At 34.5% G+C, this 12613-nt stretch overlaps 1 protein-coding gene across 1 annotated transcript in view; it reads right to left on the bottom strand.

Annotated features, from left to right (window-relative positions):
* The window catches only part of LOC131061011 (thioredoxin-like protein AAED1, chloroplastic), a 203714-nt gene extending 196656 nt beyond the window's left edge, over positions 1-7058 (bottom strand). The window contains exon 1 of the mRNA XM_057994517.2: positions 6720-7058. Within this exon, the coding sequence (XP_057850500.2) occupies positions 6720-6924 (205 nt within the window). The 5' untranslated portion in view covers positions 6925-7058. The remainder of the gene's footprint in view (positions 1-6719) is intronic.
* Between the last annotated feature and the right edge of the window lie 5555 nt (positions 7059-12613).

Here is a 12613-nt window from a genome sequence, read left to right as displayed (position 1 = left end):
TTCTATCAAAAAATTTAGGAATCTTCCTGTAAACCCAAATTTCTTAAGGACCTCGATGAGGAATTGCCAAGAGACTCTATCATAAGCTTTTGAAATATTCAATTTAAAAATTATACCAGATTTCTTATTGGTTTCCATGGAGTGAATCAATTCATGAGTGGTGAGAGCAACATCCAAGATATGTCTCCCTTTAACAAAGCTTTTTTGATTGGGAGAAATTATCTTATCCAAAACCATTTTTAGTCTATTGACCACCAGCTTGGAGACAATCTTATATAAGGTATTGAAAAGGCTAATAGGTCTAAAGTCTTTCATAGAAACAACATTCTCAGATTTGGGGATCAAGGCAATGGAAGTTGCATTAACTTGTTTAAGCAATTTACCAATTTTGAAAAAATCCCGCACAACGTTGAAGAGGTCAACAACAATAAAATCCCAGAATTATTGGAGGAAAGTCGAAGGAAACCCATCCGGACCTAGAGCTTTGAAGGCTCCAAAGGAGGACACAACATCTTTAACTTCCTGAAAGGTCACTGGCTGAGTCAAATTTTTCAAATTATGTTCATTAATGACTTGGGGCATGACTTCTAACATTTCCTCAAGGTTCCTATTATGATTATCCCTGTAGGCTTGAAAATTAGCAAAAAAAGCAACAGCAATCTCATCTATCTCTCTCTCCTTCATAACCACAGTGCCATCTTCTTTTTGAAGGCTTCAAATTTTATTCCTACTCCTATGTTTCATAGTGGATTGACGAAAGAATTTGGTATTTCTATCACCTTCAATAAGCCATTGGATCCTTGACTTTTGTTTCTAGAAAATCTCCTCCTCTTTGGACAATTTGAACCATTGAGCTCTCAACTTCCTTTCCTCCAAGCACAGATCCGTGGAATCAATACCATTATCCAATTCCATGAGGTGTTGTATCTCATTGAGCTTGTCCTCAAGACTCTTTTTTCTATAAAATGTATTCCCAAAAGAAATTTTGTTCCAGCCTTTAACTTTCTGTTTTATGAATTTGAGCTTTTGGACCATTTAAAGCATTGGTGTGTCGTAAAAGGGGTATTCCACCATTGTTCAATCAAATTTCTAAAATTTGGATGAAAGGTCCACATAATTTCATATCTAAAAGGAAAAGGGCCTTTTCTGGAGTGATCTTCCTAGGAAAATAGAATTCCATTATGATTAGAGTTTATCCTTGGGAGAGCCTTCAAAGAAAGGTTAGCATAAATATCCCAACTATTAGAAATCAGAAACCGATCCAGCTTAACCTGGATAAGACGATTACCTTGACATCTATTAGACCAAGTAAACATAGAACCTTCAAGGTCCACATCAACTAAACCCGTTGCAACAATAAAGTCTGCCAAATTCCCCATCCTGTCAGTGAAATCCTCTATCCCTCCAAGTTTCTCTGAGGGGATCAAGGGAGTCTTAAGGTCACCCCCAAGCATCCAAACTTACTAAGGCCAATTATTAATAAGATCGGCCAAGGAATTCCAAAGCTCGGCTCTTGAAGATTTAACATTAGAAACATGTATGTTTAGCATATTCCACTCTTGATTAGTGATATTGTCTTTGATATGAACCGACAAGTTGTACTTGGAGACATGATAAGTGCTTCCAGTAAACCTAGCAGGATTCCATAAGGTCGCCAAACCTCCCGAAGCACCTTCAGCATCACTAACTGAAAATTCAGCAGTAGGCCAAACAAATTTGACCACATTCGCACAAGAGTTTAACTTCATCTTTGTTTCTTGAAGTAACAAAATATAAACATTATACTCCAACAAAGAGAATTTCAAAATATGATGTTTGGTTGGGCTATTCAGCCCACTAATGTTCCAAGATAGTATCTTCATGGAGATATCAAAGCATCACTACTCATCCTAGAGCAGCAAGGTGATCCCAAATGGGGCACCCAACTTATCGCTTTTTCTTCCTACATTCTGAGAGGCCATCCAAAGTTCTTTGCCTCCCATTGGCTATTTCCTTTGCTACATCCTTGTTCCTTGTTCCTTGTTCCTTGTTCCTTGTTTCTATTTGTGAAGGAGGTCCTGGTTTCCCTTCAGCACCCGCATTTGGTTTCTTTTTCTTTTTAGGTTTCCCAACAACTTGAGTCCATTCCACCTCTAAATCCTCTTCATCCAAAATAGATTTTTATTTAGTTTGAGGGGAAGTAGAAGCAAACCCCAAAAGCACCCGATTTTTCTTTAGGTCTTTAACCCCCACCACCAAATTAGACTTACTCTCCTTAAATGAATTGGCTTTTGCCACACACGGAGAAGATTTAGGCAAGACATTCTCTGATAACACCTTAGGGACATTTTCCTTATCCACTTCTATTGGATCCGCCTTCTATTGATTCTGCATCATTGATTTATTAGGATTAGCAGGAAAGTTTGTCTCGATGGCTTGGTTTCCTGATGAGTCATACAACTCAACCACCTCCTCCATATGATTCACAATATGAATTTGGAGATTAGGATTATCTGCAGACTTCTCGTGAGGAGTCTACAGCTTCCACCACTAGGATTGTCTTCAGAAATTGATTTCTCCCCATTGCTAGGCAAGTCAGTATTAGAACATTTAGGAGTAACATCTCCCAAATGAACTTCATTCTCTTCCTATAAATTTTCAATCGATCCCTCAACCCTAGCCATAAACCCTTATCACCCTGAGGAGGACAATCATCCTTCAAAGGGGGTTTTTTCATAGGGCATTGGACTTTGCAATCGGGGCTTTGGCGACCATATTTCCTGCAATTAGTGCAAAAGGTACGGGTAATCTCATATTCAATGGTTTGGAGCCAGCACCCCATTTTTATTTCAATAAGATGAGTAGGAAGAACCATATTAACTAGCACTGAGTGATTCTATCCACTATTAACTAGCACTGAGTGATTCTATCCAATACCCTTACAAACGCCAATATTCCATAACTCTAGCGGGAGGGCTAGGAGGCGGATCCAAGTAGAGGCCACAAACCCCAGATCTACAATAGGATCAAAGCCAAGGTTCCATTTACACAGAGACAAAAAGTTACAGGAACTCCCAAAAGACCAAGGGCGTCCAATTAAGATTTTGATCAGATCTTCTTCAAGAACAAAGCTAAAAAGGAATAGACCTTGAGCCATAGTAGAGATCTTAACATCAGCTTTTAATGACCAAGCAGAGTCAATGCATTTCCTAACTTGGTCGATACTAGGGCAAAAGGCAAGGAACTTACCAACTAAAGATAGCCACATCTCAGCATAGACACCTAAAATTGTCCTAGCCTAATTAACTAAATATTTTTATTTATTTAATTATCCCCTTTTTCATCTATTAATTAAATATTTTTACTTATTTAATTAATTCACTAAACCTTTTTTTAAGCCCTTTTCTATCCTAATTTAAATAAATATTTTTATTCATTTAAATTCCCTTTTCCCAAATTAAATAAATATTTTATTTATTTAATTTATGTAGCCCCCCTCTATTAATTAAAGAAGTTCTTTAATTTATTTCATTAATTCATTTATCTTTTTCCCCTCGTTTATCTTAACCACTCCCTTTATTTTATCATTTACTCTACCTACCCTTCAATCTTAGGCAACCATCTTTTATCCCACCTCTTAATCTCAGCCCTTCATTTTTAGGATGTTTTTTTTCTATATAAGAGACTTCCCTTTCTTTTCCATATATAGCAACCTTGGAGCATACTTACATTCTGTCAAATTGACATAGCCTACATCAAGCTACATCATCACAACCACATGCTTTCACCATTGAGCTATTGTGCAAGCATAAAAATTTGAGAGCAACAATATCAAAGCAAGAACAATGAAGATCAAACCCATGTGAATGTGTTAAGGTATCATTTGGATTATTTTATGATTTTGCATGTTTTATGGTTCTTCATTGATGTGTTGTTGAATTTCATTGTAGACCTAGGGTTTTGTGGTTGGAACTAGGGTTTGCCATATTGAGGGTTCAAATTCAACATATACAGTCACATATAGAATTTTGTCAGGAACAGTCACTTCAAACCCTTGAAGCTTGCAAGATGGTTCAGTCAAATCCAAAGAAGCGGCATTCCCCATTCTAGAAGGACTACTACCAACCAGCTTTTCAACAAAGGAGACTGGCTCCTCTTCAGCAAAACAGAACCCAGGGAGTATGGCAAAGAGGACGGAGCTCCCCCTTGATTATTGTTATTTAAAACACATTTGCCCTTACCAAGAATATCCTCGCTATTTGGAGAGATCCGTACCCCCCCCCCACTGACAGGACCATCAGAGAACAGCAACCAACGAGCAGCAGACCGCAAACAGAACCCTAAACCCTAGCAGAAGCAGCGAACACTCTACCTATTCCCCAATAACAGTGGTTTTGTTGTTTATAACTTTATATGATGCTATCTGATATTCTAATCCTTATCTTCTAATCTTTATTATACATGTTTTTTGTATGAACGAACCCAAACCCCCAAAAAATTGGCCAAACCCACAAACCGGATACACAAAACCAAACCAGGATCGGTACCAAAACTAGCAACTTTAGTGTAAAGTTGATTTAGTCAAGATTGAATAACTGTCTTGTATGAATTAGAAAGATAGAAAACAATAAATAGCAGTCATCTTTTATTCATCTTTCTAGTACTATCTGTTAATTTTAAATATGTTCTGTCTAATAAAGTGGCAATTATTCTTCCAAAGTTCTTTTTTCAAGACAATGCCTACCTAGGTAGTGCAAACCCTCTTTTTCAGTTCAGATAGGTGAGACTACTGAACTTTACAATTCATAAGAAAGGGACAAATCCTCCTGCAATGAGGCGAAGTTTTCTGAATCATCTGGATTGCCTACATGGGACTAGTGGTGCATTTTCCCCACTAGGTACTTTCTTTGCAATCAAGATTTAAACTAAGGGGCCCCGAAAGGCATGGTTTACTTTTGAGCTCCCTAAGCCTCAACAGTTTCAAAAGAAGTTCATCATTCTTCTCCGTTACAAATGTCATATCATCAGCAACTCTGGTAATATGTCCTGAAACAAATGATTTTGGAAAAAAAAATCATTTATGTTTACCACAATCTTATTCAATTGCCTCTAGGCTCAAAAAGTTAAAAAGATAAAATAAAATGGCACATGCCTAGCTTTATTGGCTTTGTATAATACTAAATCCCATTTCCTACAACTTCTTGGCCCAAGTTCAGAGACAAAGTTTGTGTAATATCTGAACAATTAGTAAAAAATGCACAGCCATCATGATTGCAGTCAGAGATTTCTGCCCTGTGTTATCAATTTTCAAGTCCTATCACCATGTAGGTAATTCTGATGATCTAGGAGGTAACGGGTGCTTATTGATCAGGTGCCAGAACTGCTCAAGTATTTCCAGTAATCAGCGTGCTACAGACTCTGTCAACAGTCAAACAAGCATACCAGATTGAAACAGAAGGATACTGATGACAGGCACCATTGACCATCACCACAATAAAATGCCTCCCACCGCCCAATGCCGGAGCCAAGGTCACTTATTCCATAACAATTTTTTTATATTCCACAAACTTTTATGAATATGTCCATATGCATTCAAATTATGATGTATTGAAAAGAATGTTCCAAATCTTGTATCTTTCTTTAATAAGAATACAAATGTCATTTCTATAACTAATTTCCACTGGAATTTTCTTTCAGTTATCACACATCTAAGAGTATAGTCCTCCATAAATTTACTGGACCAAATCATTTGGATTCCTCCAAAATAAAAAGTTAAGAGACAAATTATAATATGGGATAATTTCGATTCTTGGTGAATCAAGAATTGGAACTAAAGTATACAAATGTGCATGACGAACACAAATTCTTCCCCCACTTTCATTATTCCTCTCGTTAGCATGGAGTGTGGTTTATTAAAAGAAAACCTTCAAGCCATACATTTTTGGCTAGAAGATTATTTAAAACCTCATATCAGAATGTTACCTCTAACCTACTAGAACAACATCACTTAGTTACGGTTTCCTTAAGAATCAGAAGTGTGGATCGTTCTTCCAACCATTTGGGGAGCTTCCTACTTGGACGCAATCGAAATGCATAGCAAATAGCCAATTTCAATTGTCACCAATTGAATTCAAATTTCAGTTAAAAACTTACAAAGAAGCAGAATGTTGTACATACCTTGAGAATTCTCCTTGTTATCGAAAATTCCATACTATTTGTGAGGATTTTTATATAGCTATATGATGGTTCCTTTTAACTTTTACAAAGTATTAAATTTTGGAGGCTAATATTCATCAACTGGATAAATATGTTAAGTCTTAGCCGTAAAATTTTACCATTTAGAAAATACGATTCACTTTCTTTTTAAAAAAATCAGTTTTTTCAATTTTCTTTAAGTAATTTAGGAGTAATCTCTTTTCAAGATTTATTCGGCACTAAGAAAATTAAGAAAATAAAAGAATTCATTATCAAGTACAAAATCAACTCTTCACATAATATCCCATAAACTATCTTTGATTTCGAGACGTTAAAAATCTTCTTTTCTATTCTATTGAAATTTCAAAAACATCCTCAGATTACAACATGAACATCTAAGAATCTACTATGAAAAAAGCTTCACCATAATTTCTCTACTCCTAAGAACATGAGATTACTTAAAATTATCCCTCTCCATAAAACTCATTTGGAACAGATAAACCTTTACCGTTTAATTACATTTCAAACTATACGAAAAAAATTACCGGGACTAGCTGAAACAGAAGATGAATCGCTTGCTCTGATTCTGCATTCAGAACCCCTCTCCGGTTTTAATTTCAAATAAGAAATACTCACTTCATTTATTTTGTTAACTTTGACTGGGAATTTGTTTCTTTTGTTAGGCGGTGGCAATTGAGCGCATCTGGTGAGTATGTGACCAGAAAAAATTGCAGTTGATGCCATTGCCATGGAAACAAAATAAAAAATGAAAATGGAACGTGTATTTTAAATGTATTTTATAGCGAAATCGAAATGAATTTAAATTTTTATTCAATTCGTTCTGGTTGTAATGCTTGGAAAATCGATTTTACTTTTTTTTTTAAAGGATTATAATACCAAAATGATATTTTCAAAAATAACGTGCTCCTATTAAATATGTGGTGCTCAAAAGCTCGAGGATCAAAGTAAGTTTTATCGCTTGGATTTGAGCTCTCGTTTATATTTATTCCCCCCCAGTAGGGGAAGATTTCTAAAGATTTAGAGTGCACTTCTCCATCAATGAGATTCACTGTTCTAAACCATAACGAAGTTCTTTTAGCGGAAGCGGGTATGTTTTCAATTGAAGCTTCGACAATCATTCGACTATTATGCTACTTAAAAAAGATAGAAAATATGGATAAACATCGGTGTTCTAATTTGGTTGTTGAAGAGGACCTAAACCATAGGAAAAACGACTTGGAAGAAACAAAATAGCAAGTGGATGAACAAGTGGGACATAAATTTACATTATTGTTCTAGCAGCAAGGAAGAGATAAATTAGGAGCGCCATGTGGACAAGACAGCTAGGGAGAAAAAAAGCCTACTATATCAAAGAATTCAATCCTACTTGGGAACATGGGGAAAAAGTTTACTTAAGATCTACGATTAATACAAAGGCCAAAATTCTAATTGCACAACTAAGGACATGATCTCACCATTTGAGATGTGAAACGGGTAGATGGAAGGTGCCCAAAGAAGATTGGGAAGAAAGGGCATGCATTTTTTGCAACAAGAGGATAGTAGAGACAGAATGGCATTTTATTAAAGAATGTGCAGCATACGAAGATATTCACAGTCAATTTGATAATGAATTAAAGGTGGACAGTTTGAATGAGATTTTTGAAAACGCAAGGCTTCACAAAACAACGAGTTTATTACTCAAGATTCATAAGAGAAGAATCAGCATGGAAAAGAACCTGAAAGAGGGCTAGCTTCGTACATCTTGGTCCCTTAGACCATTGGGTCTTGTGGACGTCATTAAAATTCCTTCATTCATTCATTCATATGTTTTTTTCACTGCTTTAGACACTATTGTAAAAATATGGTCATAGTATCAAAGTAAACTGTTGTTTTCAGTTAAGTTATAAAGTGTGACCTTATCTATGGAGTGTGTCAATGTATAAGTTCATGGCATTCAAATTTTGAATTTCTTCATTCTGAATTTGATCTTTTGGAAATTTTACAAAATTTTAATCAATTTTTACTTACAAATATTTCAAGATGAGTGATTAGGATCATATATTTATATTTAGTCTTAGGTTAATAGATCTTAGTTGAGAATTATATTAGAAAATATCTAGAAAACATACTTGCAAATATGGAAATCAAAACACAAAGAGCACTTAAGAAGTACATTCAACTCTACTACACCATCATTAGATATTATATTATTGTGTTACATGCCTACAAATTTTACATGGCTCTAAAGGGATTTGACTACTAGCAAGGGAGTTTAGGGATTACAATATGTTCAATAGAAAATATCATTGTGTTTGTTAGTACAACTCTTTGTTTGGGGTAGATACAAAGACAAACAAATTGCAAATTTTGCATCAATAGCCAATGAGGGTATGATCTTAGGTCCAAACCATGTAGTGTGATTCAATCCTAGAGCAAACTGCATGGTGCAACTTACTTTGCATCAAGACACAATCTATACAGAAATTCGCCACATATTATATATTTTAAATTTATTTGTCAAATTTTAAATCTTAACTGTTAAATGCAATATATTAGTGAATCGACATCAAAACTCAAAACTCAATGTTGATGAATTAATTTTTACATGCATATACACATCTTTTTCTAATTCTATTAGACTCAACTCCTTTCATATAATTATAACGGCATTAAAATCCATCTAAATTTTCCATATGCATACTTGGTAAGTCCCAAAATCTTCATTTAAAGCCATCCTTTAGAATATGTGTAAAGTGAAATAAATTATAAAACTCTTTTTTTCCTTTTATTACTTGTTTGTACCATCATTAGCTTGATATTTCACTAAATGTATAGCAACTCATTGAAAAGGCGCCTCCTTTATTATAACACAATTTTATTTTATTTTGCTCTCTTAGGATAAGAGCTTCATAAATATATTCAAATACTATTCTATTCTTTTTGTATTAGTTAGAATATCAATTGATCTTTTTTCATTTTTAATGTTTTTCCTTCAAAACTTTACATGTGTTTATTTTTTTAGTGTATCTTTCAATTTTCAAATGAGAAAGGATTTTAAGTACAAGCAATCATAATTATAATGTTGATATAAGGAACATTGAGAGTGCAACAAAAAGTACAAACACATATAAAGGCTAGTGTCGTGGAAGGAACACTCACTTGACACACATCATGAGGCTAATGTCATGGAAGGAACACTCATGTGACAAAGGTAGATGGTAAACAAAGGCAAACATCAAACCCCCCATGACACTTTATAATGGAGTGTGAGTACAATAAGGCACAAGATATGCAAGATCCCAAGCATGCAAAGCATAGTGGCACTTTATCTCAGTGTGTTTGCAAAAAAGAAAATGCTTACAAAAAGATGTATACAATGCTCAAAGAAGACAAAAAGGCTAGAAATATATGAAGAACAACCAACAACAAGTCATCCCACCCAAACAAGAAGTTTCCATGAGCTCATATGTCCAAGTAATTCACCAGAGTGTGAAAACACAAAAAATTGAATAAAATGTACCTAGAGTAAAATCTGGAAAAAGTGCATGGATGGATGTGAAGAGCTCTAAAACACCATCCCAACGCCACGGGAATCGTGAAAAACAGAGAAACTGGTGAAAAGATACGAGCTTGGGACTGAAAACAGAACCTCTGACTTCAAATGGCTATAGAATGTACCAACACAAAAACCAGGTGATGAAACCCACAAATCTAGAAATTAGACTAGACCAGCTTTCTGACGATATCTCGTTTGCTAAAAACCAATATCGTATGCCCAAATTATGGCCAAAAGAAAAAAAACCCTCTTTTAGGGCACAAAGAGGGTCTCAAGGGCCATGCAAAGGCTTTCGTACTGCTGACGTTAGCAGAATATTCCAAACAAATTCCCTGCCTGTTGAAAAAAAAAATCTTTGCGGAAAAAATACCATCGAAAATTTTTCCCAACGCTGGAAAAAACTAGCAGGCACCGGTAAAGGCTCTAGTCGGAAAAAAAATCCGGTGGGTGGGGGCCTAGGCAACGGTGGCCCAGAAGTCATGGCCGAGGGTGGTCGCAGTGGAGGGTAGGTGGGGCCCAACAAAAGTCGATGGCCCTGCTGCGGGCCGAACGACTGCAGCAGCCCCCCCTCCCCCCCCCATTTTTAAAACAAAATTCTTTGCATTTTTATTTTTTTAAATAATATTTCTAGAAAACAAACCTAGAAATTTTTTTAAAATACCAAAAAAAAATTCTCAAACTACATGCAGGCGACTATACACCCAAGGAGGGAGAGCAAGGCCCAGATGCCTCTGTCACCTAAAATAGTCGAATTATATATCAAAATCTGTCCAATCAGCCTCCTGAGGCCAACCGTGAGGTTTGTTTGAGCCCAAAATGTCCAAAAACAAAGAAGCACCCCAAATCCAAAAAAAAACTTTGAAAAACTTGAAACCCAACCTCCAAAAAAATCTTCTGAAAAATCAGGAACAAGTAGCAGCAGATGTAGACTCTAATACCATGAAGAAGTTGAGAAATACAACTTCAGAGATCCCAAGAACACCTGCAAGCAAAATACCTTTCACAAGAGAAGAATGGAGGCAAAAAAACAATAATGACTCTGAAGAAAAAGATTATCATTCAGAGAGGGAATTGAAAAAAGAAATACAATACAATCTTTATAGAAGGATATTTTGCAACCCTAAAGGGATAATGTGTATTTAATAATTAGAATAATTATTAAATACCTATGATATTATTAAATGCCTAAGTTTAGCTTAAGTGTAGAGGATAATAGACTAATAATTAAATAAATAATTTTTAGCTAATACATGATAACTCTAACAATTAGTATATTTGTTAGCTAACATGCTTATTTGTAAAATACTTACATAATATTTGTGACTTGTGCATTATATCTTGGTTGTTTTATAGGTTTTCCTTTTGGGGTATATTTATGCATCCTTGGATAAATTTTATGATTTTTATTTTACTTTAGCATGCATGCTTAGTATAGTTGTTGTTTCCTATATCACAACCAATCATATTTTCCTTTTAAATGATTCACATCTTTAGTCTTTCAAATATTATGAAAAATATTGGGCATTGTCGAAATTGGATTATTGAAATGAGGGTTTGACTAAGGCATGCCTCTCAAATAGCCCCCACAAAATATTTGTCTTTCCTTTCCTTTGTGTGTAGGTTTATTTTAAGACAAGAAGCATATATCAATGATAAATTTTATAACTCTTCTTCTCAATATTGAATAATTTCTCCAAATTTGAGTATATGAAGGGATAGTTTCATTTCTATTTTTTTATTTGATTATTTGATGTACTTTGCAAACTGGATATTTTTATTATTTGCATATAGGGATTTCTTTCTAACCCAATCATACTTTTTTACATGTCTAGGCTAAATGATAATGTGTGAGGACATCTACATAATGCATTGGTGTTTGAGGCAAAGACTTCTAGAAAGTTAGTGTAGGATCCTTGCGATTAGTACTTTCTATTTTTTTGAAATAAGTTTGTAATTCATTTCTTGTAGAGAGATTTTAAATCACTAGTTTGTTATAGTTGAATAATTGTTATTATAACTTGTAGTTTTTTAGTTTAGTTTAAAATATATATAAATAGTATAATTTGAAGTTTGTTTGAAGTTGTCAATTCATCCTAGTTTAAAAGTGGATTTATTCTCAAGAAAAGTTAGTTTTTCTTTATAAGAGTAAATTTCTATTCATCACACACTTGACCCTAATTGCTACATTCATGTTTTCTATATTAGAGAGGTTAACTCAATCAATATCAAATTGTTCATCATATAAAGGTAGATTGTTTGATTAATACACTAAGTATTTGAAACTTGCACAAATTCTTAATGTTGTGTACTTCATTACGGGTCCTTATAGGGGTAATGTATGTAACCATATTAAATTTGGAACTTCCAAGAAAGAGGCACATTAAAGATGGCAATTCTACATCTTATTAGTGATCCTAGACTAAAATTGAAGCATGCATTTCGAGGGAAACTAATGAGAAAATCATCTGATTTTAAAGTCATTGATCCCTAATACATTCACCTATGATGGTGTATCATGTTTCTGACTGACACACATCATTTCTACATATTCTATAAATAGAAAAGGTTGATAAGATTTGAGGTGGTAGGAGAAGGTACATAATAAAGTAATAATTTGAATAAGAGATTAGGATAGTGAGATCGCTAAGATCTAGTTTGTAAGCAAAAGGCTAATGCATAACACATATAAAAATTCTACAACGATTCAACAAAATTCCACTATATATGAATTATTAAAGTGTTTGGTTAGATAGTCCTTTATTAAATTCTTTAATCTTGATCATGTTACCATGATCAGCTTCATGATGGATCAACATGCTAATAATATATTATTCCTCTTATATTTCATAATATCCCCACCAAATTTGAGTGCTCCATTTTTTC

The sequence above is a fragment of the Cryptomeria japonica genome, chromosome 9, assembly GCF_030272615.1.
Source record: "Cryptomeria japonica chromosome 9, Sugi_1.0, whole genome shotgun sequence".
NCBI classification, from domain to species: Eukaryota; Viridiplantae; Streptophyta; class Pinopsida; order Cupressales; family Cupressaceae; genus Cryptomeria; species Cryptomeria japonica.
The sequence above is the reverse complement of the archived record's forward strand: the minus strand, read 5'-3'. Positions and strand labels throughout refer to the sequence as shown.